Source organism: Wyeomyia smithii, chromosome 3 (assembly GCF_029784165.1).
Source record: "Wyeomyia smithii strain HCP4-BCI-WySm-NY-G18 chromosome 3, ASM2978416v1, whole genome shotgun sequence".
NCBI lineage: Eukaryota > Metazoa > Arthropoda > Insecta > Diptera > Culicidae > Wyeomyia > Wyeomyia smithii.
The window spans coordinates 267,404,266-267,426,977 of NC_073696.1; the positions used below are offsets into that span (position 1 = coordinate 267,404,266).

The 22,712-nt window shown below is 40.6% G+C and overlaps 2 protein-coding genes across 3 annotated transcripts; both read right to left on the reverse strand.

Annotated features, from left to right (window-relative positions):
- Window positions 1–44: 44 nt before the first annotated feature.
- Window positions 45–20,731, reverse strand: LOC129733103 (procollagen-lysine,2-oxoglutarate 5-dioxygenase). The gene is made up of 5 exons (XM_055694673.1): window positions 20,346–20,731; window positions 2,528–2,616; window positions 754–2,472; window positions 539–690; window positions 45–483 (listed from the first exon to the last, which is right to left on the reverse strand). Exons 1-5 carry the CDS (start codon window positions 20,428–20,430, stop codon window positions 351–353), a joined length of 2,178 nt encoding a protein of 725 aa, XP_055550648.1. The 5' UTR covers window positions 20,431–20,731; the 3' UTR covers window positions 45–350.
- LOC129733106 (uncharacterized) lies at window positions 18,374–19,364 on the reverse strand. Of its 2 annotated transcripts, XM_055694678.1 has the most exons (3): window positions 19,123–19,364; window positions 18,881–19,057; window positions 18,667–18,813 (listed from the first exon to the last, which is right to left on the reverse strand). In XM_055694678.1, the coding sequence occupies exons 1-3, from the start codon at window positions 19,177–19,179 to the stop codon at window positions 18,802–18,804; spliced, it is 246 nt and encodes an 81-aa protein (XP_055550653.1). In that variant the 5' UTR covers window positions 19,180–19,364; the 3' UTR covers window positions 18,667–18,801. The 2 variants fall into 2 exon arrangements, with proteins under 2 accessions (XP_055550652.1, XP_055550653.1); XM_055694677.1 differs by having other exon boundaries at window positions 18,374–19,057.
- Window positions 20,732–22,712: the final 1,981 nt, after the last annotated feature.

Sequence of the window (22,712 nt, forward strand, 5' to 3'; positions counted from 1 at the left end):
TCACAGAATTTCGGACATGTGAATAAGTATCTTCTTGTTTTTGCTAGCTCCAGCGAACGTCCGCTCGAACTATATTGTCATGAAATGCGGTCATTTTATTGCAAAGTATTACACAACTGCTAATGAGTGTTACGCTTTTACGTTATCTCTGGCAAGCGATTTATAAAAAAGTAGATATATTGGTTATTTCGAACAAAAATGGCACGTTACGAACGAGGATAAAACTAATCATCAGTCAAGTGACCACATCTTTTAAGTATACGAGATTCCCGTCACTAGACAAATGACACAATCAAAACGCAATCGATATGCATTACAGTTAAGGTGCTTTGCTTCAACTCCAACGCAACCTACGGATCCACGAAGGAAATCATGATGTAGCGTGTGCCTTTGGTTGTGGGTAGCCCTTCATGGAAGTGCGTTAGACGTCCCGGATGCATCAGCAACCAACCCTTGCGGGTATCCGTTACCGAACAGTTATACCTGTGGGTAGAAAAAGATTTAGGCTCATGTTAATAACTACTGTTTAATACGATACCTCAGGAATCGACAGCCTCCTCCCTCGTAATCGATTCCTACCCGGTTCAGAGCAACATTAATGGTATACGTTGATGAGTCGTGGTGTGGCCGCAGCGAGGGTTGCTCGTCCGGCTTGTAGCGGACAACAAAGTTCATAAGAGATCGAGGTGGCTGTAGGTTAAAAAAAATGTTTTAATCATGATTATTTTTTTCGAAAAAGACACAGTCTCTCACATCGTGGAAATACCCGACAAAAACTTTCTCCTGTAGTGGTCGAACGTACAGCTGGAGAACCTTCAGCCACAGCTGATCCAGTCCAACCTGATTCATATGAATATCCCTGGTAGGAACCGCTTCGTAGCCGCCCTGCAGCCGCTCGTCGTTGTTGGAGCCATCCGACCATTGTCCGAAACCTTCTACGATTTCCTTCAGATGATCGCAGAACACTTCAGTGCCCAGCTCAAACCAGTACACGTCAGTGCACGGTTGCTTGGGGATGAAATCCTTCTCCAGCTGTTTGTAATAACCAGCCGATATGTACTTTGCTTCCCAATCCCACTTATTGTTGAAAAGTTGGTAAAAATCCGGATTCACACGTGTGGTGTCATAGTAATCCGTATCGATTAAATGGCCGAAGTTTCTTGTGTTGACTACGTGCATAAATATTCCTTTGCTGCGTAGGTGCCAACACATTGCCATATCTGGGTCAGTTTTTTCAAGCTCATATTCGATCGATGGTAGTACCGCTTTTTTCACCAGATAAACAGTCGATATGTAGGGAACGTTCCATATTCCCAGAATTTTTCTACTAACTATATCCATATAATCACTAGAGCGTGCGTAAAATCCCTGACTGCTCAAGGCTCCCCAGAAATTACTCCACACCTTTTCCGGACGATTCAGCATTGGGCTTACAACGTTCCTGTTCAGACTCATAAGCACTCGAAGCGTGTCCGGCATATCAATGTGACCATCGGCATCGACGACGAACAGATAATCACAATTCTTCTTAAGACACTGATTGACGGCCAGCGACCGTCCTGCCAGCTCCTCGAAGTCTTCGTTATAATCAACCACCCGCAAGGACTGATATTTTTTCTCATACTGTGCTATGAATTGATCGATCGTTGGCTTGTGATAAATAACATTGTTGTGAATGAAAAGATGCATCTTGGACATGGGATAATTTAGTTGCGCTATTTTGACAAACCATTCCGCCAGGAATGGAGTAGCTTTTTCTATAAACAGGGCCAGCATCACAGTTGGTAGATTGTCTTCGTCCAATTCTAGCAGATTTTCGTGAACGGTTTTACACTCTCCCTCGACGAATGCTCCAGCTAGATAGTTTGCATATCCATTCAACGTTAGCTTACTCGGTCCATTTCCGTGTATGACCAAAGGTGTTGTCGAGTATTCCGTGTTTTTTAGGTAGGCCGATTTGGTTTCCGGATCCAGTGCTAGGATAATCTGTTCCTCGACACCGTTCAAATTTTGAAACAGTGCTGCTGTGTGATCTAGCTTAATCTTCAGATCGTCCCGGATTGGTTCATGCAGGTAGATTTTGGTGTAATACAGCTGATCATCGTCGGTGTTTTTAACAGGAGTTTTCAACATTCGGTACACCTTCGAAGCGTATCCGATAAACATCCCCGAGTTGAGAAACCGTGTGCCGCGACCTGCGAGCTGAGGATATTTGTTCTTAAGTTCTTCATCGGGCCAACAGTATCCCTCGGAGCCGAACACTATGGAGGCGTTGAAAGTCTTGAACTTTTCAACGATTTTCTCCAACGATGCCAGAAAGAGTACATCGTAACTGTCGGTGAACAGCACAATGCGATCGTCTTCCATTTTGTATGGCCTTAGAGCCTCTCGGAGGAGATTGATTTTGTATCCACCCCCGAGGCGCTTCATGTCACCTCCAAGCCAGAGCATTCCGAGGCCGAGGGTTGTCACCTGCAATGGTAGATTGGTGCTGAATGGTTTTCAAAGTTATGAACAGATAACTTACCTCGATCCCGTAGTGTCGAGCTGATCGAATGTAGCGCAAATATCCCTCTGTTTCATTACTGGCTACTGTGAATACTAATGGTTTTTTGTCTGCAAGAGAAAATGAACTTAGTGTAAAATTTATTCAGAATAGTTACACTCATTAGAAGTCAGAAAAAATGGGTGAACACGGATTCGCACATAGCCTTCAAGCATAACATTTACAGAATAACAACGTCAGAAATTATTTGCAAAAATTCTGCTCTGCTCACTGCTTTGACAAAACTTCGAAATTAAGCACACAAACTTTTCTAAACAGCACAGCACTATTTACTATTCTGTTTATCAAAACAAATGAAAAGTGTGGACGAAACAATCTGCCATTTGGATTTGGTAGTATTCTGAGGTAAGAGACTAAAGCCAGAATAGAAATTTTTTTCTCCACCGTTTCACCATTGTGGCTTGGTAAATTTAAGAGTTAAAACCAAAGTTAAATCATTTCGAAGTACTTTCGAGAAAAAATCCAAAACAGAATGATCACACGAGTCATTTTCAAAAGATGCAACATATTAAAATTTGTAATTCTTGGAATTTTTCACAATTGGTTGGAACTAAGCCAATACAAATTTTGAATTAATAAAATAAGAATTTGTATGCAAGTTGCGACGCTTGTAACTTCAATGCAAATGAATGTTGGAGAATAACCAGAAGAACACATTTTTATTATTAAGTTGAAACGGGGCGGAATCCAAGCATCATTGCATCCATTGTTTTTTTTTTCCTGTAGGAGTCTGAACCGCTGCAACCATTGATAGTAGGTCTATTGTGATATGCTCCGTCTTCGCGCGCTGACAACACAGGCGCTGGCAGCACATGCGAAAATAAAGGTCCCACATCAAATTACATCACGGAGAAAACGTTGTATAAAACTACCTAGTTGATTGATCCTTCTCAAACTTACAGACAATAAAATATAACCCAATAGTAAGTTTTCGGTTGTTATTTCATTTAACTTCAATGTCATTACCGTACGCTCGCACGTTACGCTCAATTCCACTCATTAGACAAAGTACGACATCTGGCTGCAGCTTTTTCTGTACGGTAACCCACTTTCGACGTTGACTAACGTCTATATCGAAGTTAGGCCCCTGAATTTGAAAATCTAGTAATTCAACCAGGGAAAACCAGAGAAAAGTGGTCAGGTTTTGAGCGCTTATTTTGCAGTCATCTATAATCAGGTTTTCGAGGTTTTGGCATCAATCGATCAGAAATTCTTTTACGGTTAAATTTATGTAACAAAAACAAACTATTGTTTGAGATACACTATTGAAAAATTGGTAATTAATATCGATTGTCTAAATCATACCGCGCAGCCAATCACTACCTCTCTTCCCAAGCACAGTCGACACTAACGGATACAATCGATCTGACTTTGTTGTTATTGTTGTTGTCACTTTCTGTTTCCGATGTTTATGCTGCTGCTAGCAGAAAAAAACTTGCAAATATGCATTTTTTGTTGGTGTTAATATTACGACAGCGGCCGGCGCCCCATAATTCTGATTCCAAAACCGCACCAGTGACATGCGGACGCTAGGTGATAGCAGCTGAAAGGAGGAAATACAAAATAGTACCGGTCATCTCGTGCCGGTTTCACCCGTTATGCTGGTGGCTTTAGTAGTAAATGGCTACTGCAAAACACTTAAATGGCTGGAATTCTGGACGGACTAACCAGGAAACTATAATCGGCAACTGGCACCTTTTGGTGCCTTGAAATTTTGTTACAGAAGCGGCTAATTGAATTTTCTGTTTTACCAAATGCTGCTGCAAGCGGAAAAAACCTTGCATAAATGCATGTTTGTGTTGGTGTTAATATTACGACAGCGGCCGGCGCAGCTTTCTAGAAAAAATTTTCCTTACCATTCCATCACCTATGTAGCCCCACCTTCTTTTTATTTATCTGACGAAGCCTTGGTATAAAACGTACCGTTCGAACATTTCACCCCATCAGTTTCATTACTAAACCGTACCGGCTACATACGGACGCTATCTTGAAAGAATTCTGGACAGACTGACCAAAAACATGGATATATTCGGCACCTGGCCCCTTTTGGTGCCTCGAAATTTTGTTACAGAAGCGGCTAATTGAATTTTCTGTTTTATTACAAAATGCTGCTGCTAGCGGATAAAACCTTGCAAATATGCATCTGTTTGTTGGTGTTAATTTTACGACAGCGGCCGGCGCCCCATCATTTTGATTCCAAAACTGCACCAGCGACATGCGGACGCTAGGTGATAGCAGCTGAAAGGAGGAAAGACAAGAGTACCGGTCATCTCGTGCCGGTTTTACTCGTTATGCTGATGGCTGTTAGTAATAAATGGCACTGCAAAATACTAAAATGGCTGGAATTCTGGACGGACTAACCAAAGCGGAATTTTCTGTTTTAGCGGCTAATTGAATTTTCTGTTTTACCAAATGCTGCTGCAAGCGGAAAAAACCTTGCATAAATGCATGTTTGTGTTGGTGTTAATATTACGACAGCGGCCAGCGCAGCTTTCAAGAAAAATTTTTCCTTACCATTCCATCACCTATGTAGCCCCTCCTTCTTTTTATTTATCTGACGAAGCCTTGGTATAAAACGTACCGTTCGAACATTTCACCCCATCATTTTGATTCCAAAACCGCACCGGATTTTTGTTATAAAGGTTTACAGCTATAGTTATTTGCTAGCAGATTCGTCTAGTGCTAAAACGAACATATTGAGAATCTTCGCAATGTCTCGACACATGAACATGATCTATAAGCGCAATTCTCGGAAGCGTGCGAAGGATCGGCAGAAGACGATTTCTCCGAAGGTACGAAGAACGATTGCTGGGCAAGAACGAGATCAAGACGACATGCTAGAGGTTAGAGGTAATACGCTTTTAACTGATTGGGACGCTGGAGAAGGACCTTCGACTCGAGGTAGGAAATTCAATTCAGTTTATAATGAGGTCAGCAAGTTTTCACAACTGCATATACTTGTCGCTGTTATAACATGTTTTCAAGCATATATGCTTTGATAATTTGATAATATCTATATTATACTATAATTTGATAATGATAATTTGATAATATCTATATTATACTCGGTTTTTGTACCTCTTATTCACAGTAAGGCAGTAATGTATAGCTCTACTTACGGCTGTACATCGGCCTACCCGATCAAACGATTATAACAAACGGGTAACACAAACATATCTGAACTTGATAGAAATAACAAAGCCTGTAATATTTTTGATATGCCAGAATGGTAAAAAGTACAAAATTATATCAAATTCTGTTACCATACACTTGAAACATTCAAAAGTGTGTTTTTCTAAAGCATATTTAAAACAAAACTTGTTATTCAATCAAGAAAATATTGTACATTCTAACTAATTCTGATCTTTTTCTGCCGAAAATCTACAAAACTTGCTATAATTTGTTATAATCAGTAAATGATTTTGATAGAAATTTTGATATTTTAACTATTAACGAGACCAAATTTAGAACACAAGTTGATGCGAAAAGTGCGTTACAATATATCAAGATTTGTTATAATCCTGATATTTTTGACTGATCGGGTACGGCCGGGCGAATCGGTTCGCGCAGCTTTTCGCGGCTACTATGACAGAGGCCTAACTAAATTATAGAGTTACTATAAAGTGTATTATGCCATCCATTGTTCATAAACTTTACTGATAATAACCCACAACTCAAAAATTATAATTTTGAGGAAAACGCGTTGGAAAGTTATCTTTGAAAGTTTCGTTCAAACTTAAAAGAAAACTCGATTTCGAAATTATCAATCGTCATTCAACTTTCTGTGTCTACTGTGTACATATTATGAGCACGTTGCAGTAGTTTCAACCGTGTTTTAATTTTAACTACCTTAATCACGAAATTTTGGTTCTAGCAGCAAAAGCATTTCTACTCACAATTCTGATTTTTTTATTTATTAATCATTGTTCAAAGCGCTCTTATGTCAGCAAATAAGAAAGCACTGTTAGATGAAAAATATAGAGTCCTACGTCATGCGGTATGTATGAAATGACAGCGATTAAATAAGAGAGATCCATTCTTCTAGTATTCAGTATTCAGAAATGCACTGTTAGATAAAATTGCAACAAATACTGGACTTGCAATTCCCTCTACTATTTGTTTTAATGGAATATAAGAATACGGTAGTCAACGTCATGCGGTCGTGTCTTGAATACCACCCCCTACTTTTTCTTCATGTCCTTCTCAGATTTAACCTCCTTGGGATGCTTTCGTAATAGCCCAGTATTTTTCGATACGTCTTAGTTCCGGGACGTTGGGGTTTCATGCCCTTGGGTTTCGAAAGTAACCCCGTTGGCTTCGTACCACTCCAGGACATGGTGCTTATTACAGGAGTCACTTCACGGTGAAATATCCCGGTCAACATTGTTACGTAACATTGTATAGATTGTTACGTAACAGTGTTACGATGTTATGTTAGTTATACGTTAGCTGGAAGTAAGTGGAGGGTTTCTATTTCCCACTTTTTTACATAACATTGTAACATTACAATGTTACATTGGGGTAACATAACTGTAACATTGTAGTTATATTAAAGCGATGTAACGTCATGTAACATGATTGTTTTTGTTACGTAACAATACTTATATTGATGTTATGTAACGACATTCATGTAGGTGTTATGTAAATTAGATGATTATTTCCTGCTTTGTGTAACATTGTTATATATATATATATATATATATATATATATATATATATATATATATATATATATTTATATATATATATATATATATATATATATATGTATATATATATATATATATATATATATATATATATATATATATATATATATATATATATATATATATATATATATATATATATATATATATATATATATATATATATATATATATATATATATATATATATATATATATATATATATATATATATATATTGGGTTGCAGATAAGTCCAGTACGGCGGCCATATGCACGACCAGCAAGTTCCCGGTTCAGGAGGTTGTGTCAACCTCAAATGAAGGATACGCGGTTGCCAAGGTGGACGGAGTGTTCTACTGCAGTTGTTATGCTCCGCCGCGTTGGTCTATCGAAAGGTTCACCCAGATGGTCGATCTGTTTTCTATGGAGCTGACGGGACTAACACCCTTAGTAGTGGCGGGCGACTTCAACGCTTGGGCTGTTGAGTGGGGAAGCCGCCGCACGAACCGGAGGGGTCAGATCTTGTTGGAAGCTTTGGCAAAGCTCAACCTAGATCTGGCCAACGTTGGAACCAAGTGTACATTCAGCAGAAATGGTGCGGAGTCGATCATCGACGTGACGTTCTCCAGTCCAGGACTGATCGTGAACTGGAGGGTAGACGATGGCTACACCTATAGTGACCACCAGTCGGTCTGCTATAGCGTAGTCCAGAACGTGAGGCGGCAGGCGACGGGTAGAGCCAATACTCCGACCGTCCGCGGGTGGAAGACATCGCATTTCGATGCCGAGGTATTTGCAGAAGCAATGAGAAGAGAGCGCGAGGGGGGCAGTTGGCTCCGCCCGAGTGCTGACCAGTTAGTTATCGCGGGCGTGCGACGCCACCATGCCTAGGACCCGCCAACCTAGGAATGGTAAGTCACCGGTATACTGGTGGACCGACGCGATAGCGGACCTCCGTAGCGCGTGCCTCCGTGCAAGACGGATGTTGCAACGTGCACGTACCGATGCACAGAGGGTAGAGCGCCGTGTAGTATTCGGATCTGCAAGATCGGCGCTTAAAAGTGCGATAAAGGCGAGCAAAAGGGCCTGCTTCGATAGGCTATGCGCGAGTGCCAATACGAATCCGTGGGGCAACGCCTACAGAGTCGTAATGGCGAAGACCAAAGGCGTGTTGGCGCCTGCAGAGCGATCACCAGCGATGCTGGAGCGCATCATCGAGGGACTCTTTCACGACATGAGCCAAATCCTTGGCCTCCGGTTGCTGAGTCTCACGTCCGACGTTCCAGTATCTCAGACACAGACCAGGGATGGTCGGCCAACCTGCCGGGCATCCAATCCGTGAGAGACGACAGCCGTGCAGAGGTTGTGGAGGAGGTAAGGGTTACGAATGAGGAACTCATCGTGATCGCCAACTCCCTAAAGGTGAGCAAGGCACCGGGACCGGATGGAATCCCGAACTTGGCCATCAGGACGGCCATGAAAGTGGCCCCTGATCTATTTCGACCAGTCATGCAGAAGTGCCTGGATGACTGCCTCTTTCCGGACAGGTGGAAGCGACAGAGATTGGTGCTGTTGCCGAAGGCTGGGAAACCGCCAGGGGACCCATCGGCATACAGACCTATCTGTCTGCTGGACACTACGGGCAAGGTGCTTGAGAGGATTATCCTCAACAGACTGGTGAAGTACACAGAGGGTGTAAACGGTCTGGCAAGTAACCAGTTCGGCTTCCGGAAAGGTAGATCCACGCTGGATGCTATTCTCTCTGTCACCAAGACGGCAGAGGTAGCACTCCAGCGTAAGAGCTGGGGCATTCGCTATTGCGCAATCGTCACGCTTGACGTGAAGAATGCATTCAATAGCGCCAGTTGGGACTCCATAGCGCTCGCGCTTAGGAGCATCCACGTACCGGTGTCGCTGTACAAGATTTTGGAAAATTATTTCCAGAATCGGGTACTAGTTTACAACACGGAGGAGGGTCAGAAGTGCGTCCAAATCACCGCAGGGGTACCGCAAGGTTCCATCCTGGGCCCGGTGTTGTGGAATGTCATGTATGACGGGGTGTTGAAACTAAAGTTCCCTGTAGGGGTTGTGATCGTCGGTTTCGCAGACGACATCACGCTAGAGGTCTACGGCGAGTCGATCGAAGAGGTCGAGTTGACGGCCGCGCACTGCATACGCAAGGTCGAAGACTGGATGCACTCTAGGAAACTGGAGTTAGCGCACCATAAAACGGAGGTTACGGTTGTGAACAACCGCAAATTAGAGCAACAGGCGGTGGTCAGAGTCGGTGACTGCACCATTACCTCAAGGCGTTCCTTGAAGCTCTTGGGGGTTATGGTTGACGATAAGCTCACATTTAAGAGTCACGTCGACTATGCCTGTAAGAGGGCTTCAACGGCCGCTGCAGGACTATCTCGAATGATGTCCAATAGCTCAGCGGTATATGGCAGCAAGCGTAAACTTCTTGCCAGCGTGGTTTCGTCCATACTTAGGTATGGTGGGCCAGCGTGGTCCAAAGCGTTAGGTACCAACAGTCATCGTCGAAAACTGGAAAGTACCTATAGGCTCATGTGCCTGAGGGTTGTGAGCGCGTACCGTACAGTGTCATACGACGCAATCTGCGTCCTGTCCGGCATGATGCCTATCAGCATAGCCATTAAGGAGGACGTAGAATGCTTCGATCAACGTGACACAAGGGGTATACGAGGCACCAGAAGGTCATTCTCGATGATCAGATGGCAGCAGGAATCGTCCAATTCCGCAAAGGGTAGATGGACGCATCGACTTATTCCGGACGTATCCGGATGGGTCGGGAGGCGCCATGGAGAAGTTAACTTCCACTTGACACAGATTCTGTCAGGTCATGGTTGCTTCAGGCAGTATCTACACAGATTCGGGCATGCGGGGTCCCCCATGTGTCCCGAGTGTGCGGATGCGGAAGAAACTGCTGAGCACGTCTTCTTCGTGTGCCCTCGTTTTGTGCATGCGCGGAGCGACATGATGGTAGTGAGCGGGCCAGACACCACTCCGGACAACCTAGTTCGGAGGATGTGTAAAGACCCAAACATTTGGAGGGCGGTTCGTACAGCCGCCTCTCAAGTAGTTTTAGAATTGCAAAACAGGCGACAGGTTGACCACCGACACGCCAGTGTTAGCTAACGGCCAGTCTCCAGGTTAGTTAGCTAAGTTAGCAAAGAGATCTATAGAACCAAGAGGGTGCACAGAGCACAAAAGCCACTCCCCGAAGCAATACCTAGCGGTGGTCCCGGGGAGTATTATGGGCTGGAGACTGGAGGGGTTTTAGTGGGTCCGGTCACTGATTCAAACCAACCCCACACTCCCTGAGGTTGGTCACCTCAGGGGTTTGGATGCAAATTTCCCCTCCACCTGAAACAAAAAAAAAAAAAAAAAAAATATATATATATATATATATATATATTCGCAATATGCTTCAAAAAATCTTTATTTGCCAACTTTTTAATGATTTCTGCTGAATACTTTCGAAAAAGAATCAATAGCAGTGCTATTTTACTGTAGATTGAGCTTAATATCAAGGGAAAATATATCAAATCAGTAAACCTTTAGTACCTAATTGAATTATTGTGAATTTCCGCTGAAATGCGAATTACAGACAACTTGCAAGCAAAATGCAAACAACTTGTACGTCAGATTTATCGTATACCAGCATTCGTTCGCTCTAGTTGACTGGTATACGATCAATCTGGCGTGCACGTTATCTGCGTTTTGCTTGCAAGTTGTCTGTAATTCGCGTGTCAGATGCAATCAGCAATAAGTAAACTTTTCGGGCGGTCTAAATAAGCGATTTGAAAATGAAAACTTCTCTGAAAAATCCGCATGAATTCCGAAAACCGCGTAAATCCAGAATCCGCGTAAAAGTAAAAAAAAAGACCCTGAATATTAATTGTTCCTGCGGCCTTGTTCCACTGCCGACTACCGACTGGCAAAGAACATCCATCGCGAGAGGGATAGATCTTAAACCTAAGAGTATTACACACGATTTCAATTAGCTGCTCAGTTTGATTCATTTAGAGTGAAGTCCTGGTTAGTAAAAGTTGGCACTTGAGGTGCACCATCAGAACTGTCTTGCGACTATTTGCATGTCGCATCACCAGCAGCGACTGAAGCCACGTTGGTAATGGGCGTAAGTGAAATGAAGAATGCACTATGCTTAGGATGGGAATACTATCAGTAACTACTTATAGTTATCAGTGAGGAAAACTATCATTAAACTATTAGCAAAGTTTTTTTTTTGCTGGTATTGTTTGCACTTTTTTTCGTAGGAGAGATACTCTACAGTCATATAATTTTCACATAGGCGCAACTAAGAAAAATCTTAGGGGGGCTCTATTCTTCTTAATTTTTTATTGGAAAAAATATCCAAAGCGGTTAACGCTTATTTTTTTTTAATTGTGTAGTATAGTATCGTAACAAAAAAAAAACAAATACAACTAAAAAGATCACTTCAAGCGAGATGGACTCTCCGAACTAATGTGTTGAAAATCTTAACCACAGCCTCAACGCAACCTTTTTCAGCAAAGCAAAACAAAATGTTTTTAGTCCATTGCTGTGTTGCTCATTTTAATAAAATTAAATCATCGCCAAAAATTGTTTTATTTCGCTTTCGGATACAAGAGCTTTCAAATGTCGCAAAGAGCGCTCCCATTTTTTAACCCCCTAAGAATTTTCCACAGAATGGAATGACACCTTCTCCATACAAAATAGGAGGCGTGATCGCTATCCCGCCTTCCATTTCGTATGGAGAAGGCGTCATTACGCCGTGTGTGTATTTGGGCCTTTAAATGTTTATCATGTTGGTTATTTCATTTTTGTTGCAATTAAGTGCTATTTATATAGATTTGAACATGTTTTGTATATGAAAATAATGAGAATCAGAAAATGGCTTATATCCAAATTCCGAACACTAATCACTAAGAAATAGAAAGGCAAACCGTCTCAACACTGACTGGCCAAAAGTGCCTTGCCCCCCCAAAGTTGGCGCCTATGGTTACACATCATTGGGTAAAGAACATTAGAGGAACAAAATGGTATATAATCATCATATTTTTGATTACATAAACTATAATAATTCGATTTTTATTCCATTTCAAACTTCTTCCCAAGGTGCGGAAAGGAGATTTCCAGCATTTTTTTTTTATTGTTTCTAATGAATTATTTAAAAGAAAAAAATTATACAAGCAAACAATATTGAGGAGAGCTAGACATGAAAACTGATCCTGCGTGCTGACCTTACAGAGCTCCGTTTTCAAGCGCCGTATTACTGAGAAGCTTCTCTCCGCCCTTTGAAAAGATGTTTGAAATGGATATATATTACGGTAATCTGAAGCGTCAAACCTCTTCCGGTTTGTCGTTTACATGTTCACATTTCGAAATCTCAGACCATGAGAAAAATTGCTCATAATTTATAGTGACCTGAAGTCCCTCGTTTCGCGGAACAGTTCCGCGTTTGAACAAATTGTCCCGCCTAGAAATACGCCCCGCGAAATGTTCTACGTTCATCAAGAGTGTCCCGCACGCTTTCGAAATTTCCCGCGGTTTCAACAAAATAAAACTAACGGATGTTACATTTTTTCGTAGCAGTCTACTCATTATTGTGTCTCTTTACGTCTATTACCGCCTAATAAAACGTGTGCATGGTAAGATAAACAGCGGTATTCGGTAGCTTCGAATGTTTTTATTATACAGTCAGGTTTTTTACGCGGTTGCTTTCTTCAAAAACTCAAAAATGGTATAAGATATCGACTTCGTTCCAATCACGTTTTCCGTTTTAGGACAAAGATTTCAATAATAAAATCAGAATTTTTGGTTTAAATACTGAAAATTCTTGACTGACCACCAACATATTCAATCAAAGTTTGCACGTTTTGGGACGGTTTTCTACGTTATTTTTTTTACTCCATTTATTCTATTTTTACGCGGTTCCATACAAATTTGGAACGTATCCCCGCGTAAAGAAACCTGTCTGTGTTTACTATACTTTAAATTTCAAATACAATTTTGATGCGCTTGAAATGGAACACCAACATTACAATGTTACTATTAATTTAGATAAATGTTACGTTACATTTTGATAACCTTGAAATGTGCATAATTAATAACAATCGCAACGTAACAATTACATTACCAAAAGGATATTTCGTTACATTACAAGTAAAGCATTTTTGTTACATTGCAGTTACGTTAAATACTGTTACATAACAATGTTACCATTTTTTTAGTAACAGTTATGTTGCAATTAGATAACTTTGTAACGAAACAATGTTACTTCTGTGCAGAGATGCCAGACTTATTTTTGGCAAGTCTGTATAATCCATAAAAATGTCTGTATAAGTCTGTATACCGCTGCGAAAAAAAGTTACCGATACATTGATACCTAATTATTTGTTGACCTGTCAGATTGTTTTGTTTTATTGCTTGTTTTGATTGTTCTTTTTCGAGTCTATCATAGTTGGTCGATTAATCGATAACTAATTTATCTTTTAAATCTAAGTAACACATAGAAGTAAGAGTCTTTCCCGTAATAATCGTCGTTCGTCGTAATGTAGCTAAACTGATACATGATGGCAGAAGTCTCGCGGTTATAAAAATAGTACCTTCAAGGTTTGGGACATTTTAAGCAATTCTTCAACGTTGGGTATTGCTCCGAATAGAACAAACGGTATTTTCACCAATATAACCTGCATGGCAATCGATCGAGACAATCAGCTGTTTGTTACTGGGGGCGAAACAGGCAGATTAGTGCCCACGGGGCCGATAAAAACCCCGATAGCCTGACTCGATTCCCGTTGTCATGATTTCACTCTCAAAAACGCAAGATTAATATGCTCAGCAAAGTGTTCAGTTCCTAGTTCACTTTTTCCAGCAACGGCTACAGTGACTTTTGGTTTTTGTGTTCGTTTTTTTGTGTATACTGGTAAAACCATTATGTAGAATATCAGATATCTGTGTAATATCTGTATTATACTAAATGTCTGTATAAAATCTGTAGGCTTATGCGTGTCTGTATCGCAACACAGAAAGTCTGTATAATACAGATTTGTCTGTATATCTGGCATCTCTGCTTCTGTGTTACAGAACAGCAACATTGTGTTACATTCAATGTTGACCGGGATATTTCACTCTCACGCTCACTTCACTTTTTTAGATCTATTCCCGATTCCACCTCAAGTGAGGTGACAAAAATCACCTCCGTGGAGTGAGATTGACAGTGAAGTGAAATTGAGAATAGGACAAGTGAAATGTGATTGTTTCCCAGCTCAAAAATCACTAAGTCCCAGAAAGTCACCAGATCTTGACGTGTTCTGTATTTCTAAGACATTCGGCATCAAAAAAAATGTTTTTTTCGGTATCGAAAATTTCCTGAACTAGTTTGCATTTTTTTCATCGGGCAAAAAAATGAGAAATTGACCGCTTTAAGGCACGGATCAAACTCTGATTCGCTTCGTTACTGAAGAATAAATCCAATATTTACCATTAGATCACAAATCAATCAACTTTAAGACTTATGGCAGCTTCGTGAAATCATTTCACCGTTCAAAATGGTCGTGAAATAATTCCACGCGAAACGTCGCTTTTTACGTTTTCACTTTACTGATATGACATTCATAATAACCCAGATTCCACGCAGATGTCAATTCGCGACGTTTTTCTCACTTACGTGAGTTCCGTAACGGGCCATCCACATACCACGTGGACAGATTTTTAACGATTTTGACCCCCCCCCTCCCCCTCCGTGGGCAACTGTCCATATAAATTCTGAAAAAATTGTATGGACCGTGGACTTTAGCCAATAGCCCATCAATAGAACATCAATTCTGGCCACATAACGCCCAACATAACTATTGTAATGAGTAGGTATATCACCCCTCATATATGCTAAAACGTTGAGTTGAAACAGAAAAATCTGCAGCCAAATTCCATCCGTCAAGCATTTTCAACGCAGTAGCCCGTTTTTTCAATGATATACGCAAAGAAAGTTGACAAACCTGTGTGCAATTTGGCAAATGTGCATATTTTGAGAATTATATCGTGTTTGGTTTGTGAAACAATAGCTTTAAATTATTTGAAACAGTATAGCAGTACATATGAGGACGAAAAGGACGACGAGATAGATCTTCCGTACACCCCGATCAAACCATTGCGAAAGCGTGAGGCTCAAACTCTTAAAACACGAAGAAAGAAGCAACTTCACCACACTGTAATTCATGGAGCGAGTGTTACCACCTGTACGTTTCGCAAGGAAACTGGACTTCCTGCTCAAATGACACTTCACGATCAATCTGCCAGTAATACTGAAGACATCTGTAATCTTTTTGCTCAGCAGTTTGCTAGTGTTTTCGCTGCCTCAATTCGTGATGTACAAAATGCGCTAAAGTTCGTTCCTGCAAATGTATGTGATATAAACTTAACTAGTTTCTCACAAAATGAAGTTGTAGAGGCTCTGAAGCAGTTAACATCATCGAGGACCCCCGGACCGGATGGAATACCATCAATCATACTGAAAAATTGCGCATCTGCTCTTTCAAAACCGTTACAGTTAATTATCAACCAATCGCTTCATCAGGAAACATGTTTGTCTGCAAAATATGGAAAATGGAGCACAAGTCGACACGGTGTATACTGACATTAAGGTAGCGTTTGACCGCGTTGATCCCAATATACTGTTAGCCAAATTAAAGCATCTTGGAGCTTCTACTACCTTCGTCCGGTGGTTGAAATCGTTCCTTGAAAACCGCTATTTATCTGTAAAATTAGGGAACGCAGATTCTCGCGGTTTCCGGAGTACTTCAGGCGTACCTCAAGGTAGCAATGTTGGACCTTTACTGTTCTCGCTGTATTACAACAATGTCTGCTTGGCACTTCCTCCAGGATGTAGAATCGTATACGCTGATGACCTAAAAATCTATTTCGTAGTTCACTCAGTTACTGATTGTATTGAATCACAAAAATTGATTGATATATTCCATGAATGGTGTGTTTGTAACCGGCTCAGTATCAGTGTTCCCAAGTGCTTCGTAATCAGCTTCAGCCGAAGAAAAGCCCCTATCGAATACAACTACTCTATCAACGGTCAGGATATTGAGCGAGTTATGGTTGTAAAAGATCTCGGTGTTCTGCTGGATACCGAACTCAGATTCCACGATCATTACAGCAGTATCATTTCCAAAGCAAGCAAGAACCTGGGATTTATAATGAAAATTGCTAATGAGTTCCGTGATCCGTACTGCTTACGAGCATTGTACTATACACATGTACGCTCTGTCCTTAAAACAGCGGCAGTTGTTTGGAGTCCTTATACTGGGCTCTGGACTGCACGAATCGAATCGGTACAGAGAAGGTTCATCAGATATGCACTTCGAGGTCTCTCTTGGACAGATTCTGTGGAGCTTCCTCCATATATAGATAGGTGCAGGTTGCTGGATATGGACACATTAGAGAAAAGAAGAGATGGCATGCGTGCTGTATTTGTTGGAAAGGTGCTTTGTGGATCAATAGATGCGCCATGGATTCTAGCCAATATTAATGTTAACGCGCCCTCCAGAATTCTCCGGACAACTGACTTTCTCAGAATCCTTTTTCATCGGACTGCATATGGTCAAAATGAACCAATTACTGCCATGTGTAAAATATTTAATTTAGAATTCCATTTGTTCGACTTCAATATTAGCTGTGAAACGTTTAAATGTCGATTGCGTAGCCGAAGCTCTTTTTAATTTGTTAGTTTTTAAGTTTTTTTTTTTTTCATGTAGACCCTGTTGTCCGATGATGCTAAGTAAATAAATGTTTCCTAGCTTATGCTAAGTAAATAAATGTTTCAAATAGAAAAAAAATACAAGACACCGAGCCAACTAACTAAGGTAGGCGCCTATCAATAGTAACTGCCAGACTCCTAGCTAATCCCGACGAATGTATGTAGTAAACAGGTATTAGTTTTTTCAGATTTTCATATAGTACACTCGAAAATAAACTGCATTATTCTGCTCCAGTAATTTTGTCACTCGTGTATCCAACGCGGAAAAAGAAAACGATGGCTCAATCGATAACAAGGGTATGCGCCAGAGTGCCAATGAGATGTATGAAAATGATGTATGAAGTATTGAATATCGTTTAGCGGTAGAGCTCAAAAGATTCGTCTTCTCGAAAAAAGTCCCCATGCAAAATTTCAGCTCAATCGGGCATCGGGAACACGTGCCTCAAAGCGGTCGAAATTACATCTTTTTGACCGATAAAAAAATGCAGAGGTAGTAGTTCATCATTAATCTCCCAGATGGTCTCGAGGTACGATGCTGACCTAACAAGCCAGTCGTCGTAGGTTCGAGTCTCGGCTCGGGAGAGACTGTTAGTGTCAGTAGGAACGTAGCGCTAGCCCCGCGATTGTCCTGTACACTAAACAGTTGGCTGCGAAGTCTGTGTATAACAAACAGAAGGTCTAGTTCCGAATCGGAATGTAGCACCAAGGCTTTACTTCGCTAGTAGTTCATGAAATTGTCGATATCGAATTGTTTTTTGATACCAAATGTCTTAGAAATGCATGAAACGTCGAGATCTGGTGTTAACTAGAAACAATTTTTCACAAAAAAAAATCGAATTTCTGGGACTCAGAAATTTTTAATCTGGGAGAGGGAATTGAATATCAATATAAGGATTGGAATACAATCGATAAAATATTTATCACAATAGTATTGTAACATATCCTATATTCAGGGCCGGATTTTGGCGCTGGGGGGCCCGGGGCAATTTTTTGTTGGCCCCTTGAATCGGGAGGCTCGGGGCTTTTGCCCCCCTCAAATCCGGGCCTGCCTATATTATGGTATGACACTGCTAACATATTATATGCGATATTTCATTAGGGAGGTTCAGTCATTTTCCATTAGGGTGGTCTTTTTTGTCAAAATTGAGAAAAATACGGAAAACCCCGAATTTGAATGGAACATTGAAGACAGTACCCTTAAGCAAAATTCATTGAATGTTCTCCAGGGTACCTGGCACCCCCAATTTATCTAAATTTTCATGATATCTCTTTCCAAGAAACTTATAACTAATTTGATGGATGAAAATACAAGCTAATCCTATGTTCACTCAATAAAATAGAAATTTAGATTTGTTGAAGTATTGAAAAATTATATTCATTCTTAATTTTGTCTGTTCCAACGTTGCTATGAACTGAATTATCTATTATGTTGTTAAACTCGACAAACTTGAGGAAGAAATGGAGTTTAAATAAACAAAAAATTGGAATTTTAATCCGAAATCCCTTCACCAAACCCGAATCGAATGATGTAAAATATTGAAGACATTTTTTAACGCGTTATTGTAAAAATCGTCGTGCCTCCGCCAACGTATTTGTCATTTAGGGAGATCATAAATCTCAAAAAATATTCTCCAGCCGAAAACAACGGTGGCAAATGGGAGAGAGACGCTTCGTATCCATCGATATAGTATTGGCCCTTCGGAAAAGGACACGCTCCCTTCGGCGGCATGTTGGATTTCTCGCGCACCGCGTCCATTATCGAAAAGTCTGCCGCGTAAAAGTCACAGAAATTAAGCATGTTTCGCGTTAACGGATGGAATCGTTTGTCCTTTACCGAACCGAACTCCATCAGTGCACCAAATTCCCGGCCCACGTTGCGTAGAATGGTATAGTTACCCGAGATCTCCAAACTGGTGCGGCTCTTTTTGAGAATACGAAGCGTTCCGTAATCGACCATGCTCGAATCCGATTCCGAATACGGCGTGAACGAATCCAACGTAACTTCATAAGACTGTAGATTAAAACATTCAAAATGATGAACGTGGAAATATCGGTGGAATGATAAATGCAACAAACCTGAGTTTGGGTTAACCAAAATACAAGCACGAGAAGTTCTACTCTTATTGAAAACATTGTTGGAAATGATTGCGACTAAGCTGGAAGCTCTTGCTTGTATTTGGATCGATTAGCAATCTACTTTGTTACAATACATGTTAAGATATCGGATAAGAGTTGTTATTACCGATGTATAACATACAACAATGTAAAACCGTTTCCTCAACATGTGTTATAATTGCTTTGTCGCAAAATAAAACTGATTTGTGGTCGCTTATTTGAAAAGCAAATTGGACACTTTGTTAGTCTAGATACTACCACCAAGTAGGTAATATTGTATACTGTAGGCATTGAAATTATGTTCGTATAATAAATCCATTAATCCCAAAGGAAATAGTTCCTAAGTATTTCGTAATATCGACAATATTAATTAAAAACTATACTCAGTGAAATATCGTCGAGAAGAAATAGCTAACTGAATTCTGGAATAATGAATTTCAGAAAAAATGTTCAATATAATTAATTACAGAAAAAATGTTGCGATTTTGTCTAGAAACTACTAAGAAACAGGCATACAAAGATTGGACACGTTTCATGCCGACCGCAATCTCATTTCTTCGCCACAAGACATACCGAAAATTACTCTTGTAATCCAGAAAACCTATACGTGCGCGCAAGAATCAGTTCTGTCGAATCGGCACACTGATAAATGAGCTCATTTTTTTTTTTTGGTCACAGATCGTTCGAATGACTATTCCGCAGTGCACACTGACTGTGAGCCGGCTTCCTGAAACATTGTTTATGTATGTTATACGAATTTTAACATGTGGCACTACTTTCCAGTGACGATTCCGACTGACGATCGTCAAAAGCGCAAAAGCGCGTACGTGATTTCTCGCTCTCGATGCGTCTGTATTACAGAACCTAATAACCATGTGTAAAACGCTGGGGCGAAGCGTAAACTAATGGCTATTTTAAACACTGTAGAATTGAATGAACGACGGAGCGCATTCACGAGTAATGCATATGAGAATGAAATTGCTTATCGAGTCTGTTCATCTTTTTCCGCTGTTTGACCCCAGAACTTTCGCTGGACTAGCCAGAAGATTCGAAAATTTTCGGTTTTCATAGCAACAATAGAGGCAATTAATAATTTTGCTATATTTCATGCACGTTTATCTAGTTACTGTAATACTACCAACAACTACAACAAAGATCTGATTGGCTTAACATGCAATACTCACCTTCTACTGCAAGACATCGATGACATAAACCACCAATTAGTAACACTAACGAAAGTTGCACAAAAACTACTCTACATGATGACATCTTCAAGCTCAGCACTGGCACATTAGTTCCGGCGGAAGTTTGATGGTGGCCAGGCTTAGTACACTCGACTAGACTAGGTTTTCCTCCGACACTTTACTAACTAGAACTTCTATTTCCCTGTAAATCCACGCGCAGCCCTGTTAGATTGTGACTGCAGATGACGGCGTCTGGAATACCAATCAACAGAACTGCGAACACAGCATCAGCGATCCAGCATATATGGGTTATGAGTGTGAGGAGATGAATGTAAGTGTAGTAATGAATAAAAATATTACACAGAGAGAAAGCCAAAAACACAGCACATGATTCTATATGCAATTTATTTGGAACGCGTAGCGCTGCTGGAACGAAGCTCCTTGTCAGTTGGTTTCGCTTTCCGGTATGTTCCATATCGTGCAATATTTGCGTGCAACTTTGTGTACAAGGGTGAACCCGTAGTGTGATCCTTGATTTGCTGCTGTTTGGATGATGAGAAAATGAATGTGGTCTCAGTGAATCAGCTGTTGTTGCTTCAGCATGAAAACGAAAATTGAAGACTACAAATAAGTGATCTAAAAGATCAGAGCTAGAATCGAAGCCGTGCTTGTTTTAAAGTGGCCTCTTCTATCACGAAAATGTCTTCTAGTCAGGTTTACCCGAGTCTTCGAGTAAGCTGATAAAAAATGACGATAAGGGGGACAAATGGACAAATTTAGTCGTTAACGAGTATCGAATATTGAACAAATGTGTAAGTTAGTTAATCATGATCGATAATCTTTTTTGCTTATACTGTTTGTAAAGATTCGTACAAGTCACCATATTGTTTCCGATTGGAAGCGGTTGAATACCCAAAATTAAGTGTGCTGAATTAAAAATAGATTGATTACATTAGGCTGAATCATAGTACTTGATAAGTATTAAAGATGTTTAACCTTGGTAACGAGGCATTAGACTATGAAAATTTTGTATGATCATGGGTTGACAAAATGTTCAGAAAATCAAATAGAGCACTGGTGATGAAAATACCTGCAATTGGAAAATTTCATCAATGCATTGCGAAAATTGTTATGAACATTGCATATTTTGCTTGAGTGGAAATTTTAAATGTTCTTCAAAACCGTCAGTTTTGATCGATTAGAACAGAAATAGACATTCAAAAGAGCTGTGGTTTTAGTGTTTTAACAATGAACTCTAAAAGGACCATCAAATTCAATGAAATAGTTGTAAATCCCGATAAAAGTTGGCATTACGAAGAACAATTGTTAAACTCATGGGCGTTTTTCTATGCGAAATTAAAAGTTTTTTCAGCTCAAGCTGCTCCTCCGTGATGGATCTGTGCTACTGAAGTTGCACATAAAAACACCTAAGATGGCTAATTTGGGATTAATTTACCATCTTCAATGTACAAGTCAGTTGCTTCCGCTTTGTATAATAGATCGATAATGGCACCGGCTACGCCCTTCTGGTCGGTTAGGGGATGAAGAGAGGAAGAAAGTGTTACAATCGTTGTTGCCAGAGACCGAGTTTACCTCTGCATCTCAAACGACTGTTACGGAAAGGAAGGATACTTTCGCCACCATGGTAAGTGACGGATTTTTATACTTTTACCCTTCCCTTTACGTTTAGCTCTACTGCTCTTCAGTAACTTATATAGAACATACAAACGCTATCTCTACACACTGTACACCTGTAGAATGCAGGGCAATCTCAGACGAAATCCGCGTTTATTTTGGTTGTTCGTGAATTCTAAGCGCAAAAAAGAAGGGTTACCAGTGGCTATGTTTCTTGGCGGCTGTCACGGCAGGACTCTGTTTGATAAATGCACTCTGTTTGCCCGTAGTTTTCAGCGCAACTTTCATGAGCATACTGCTTCCGATGCTCAGGTTGATACTGCTTTGAGTGGCCTTTCTAGAGATGTTTTTGATTTCAACCTGCTTAAAATAACAGGTCGTCACGTCATCGCTGCCATAGATAAACTGAAATCATCCTTCGCAGTTGGCCCCGATGGCACTCCGTCGTGCGTTCTTAAACGATGTGCCTCTATCCTTATTCACCCGTTATGCCTGTTGTTCAACTTACCTATTCGGCAATGCGTATTTCATCACGTAGGATCAACATGGTATTACCCGAAATGATCGATAACAACCGACTAAGTTGAGTTTTCATCGACTTGCTTGCGAAACATGAGTAACGGTGCCCAGATCGACGCAGTATACAGATACACTGATCTGAGAGCGGCGTTCGATCGAGTAGACCACAAAATACGCCTAGCCAAACTCGAGAAACTTGAAGTTTCATCTGCT

What these genes read in the sequence shown, in the direction of transcription:
- LOC129733106 (XM_055694677.1), bottom strand. Translation starts at nt 19,179, where the DNA reads ATGTTTTCAATAAGAGTAGAACTTCTCGTGCTTGTATTTTGGTTAACC. An exon ending in TTTGGTTAACCCAAACTCAG is followed by an intron (nt 19,058 to 19,122) that starts GTTTGTTGCATT and finishes TTTAATCTACAG; the next exon opens with TCTTATGAAGTTACGTTGGA.
- LOC129733103 (XM_055694673.1), bottom strand. Translation starts at nt 20,430, where the DNA reads ATGTCATCATGTAGAGTAGTTTTTGTGCAACTTTCGTTAGTGTTACTA. An exon ending in TTGTCGGGTATTTCCACGAT is followed by an intron (nt 691 to 753) that starts GTGAGAGACTGT and finishes TTTAACCTACAG; the next exon opens with CCACCTCGATCTCTTATGAA. An exon ending in GGAGGCTGTCGATTCCTGAG is followed by an intron (nt 484 to 538) that starts GTATCGTATTAA and finishes TTCTACCCACAG; the next exon opens with GTATAACTGTTCGGTAACGG.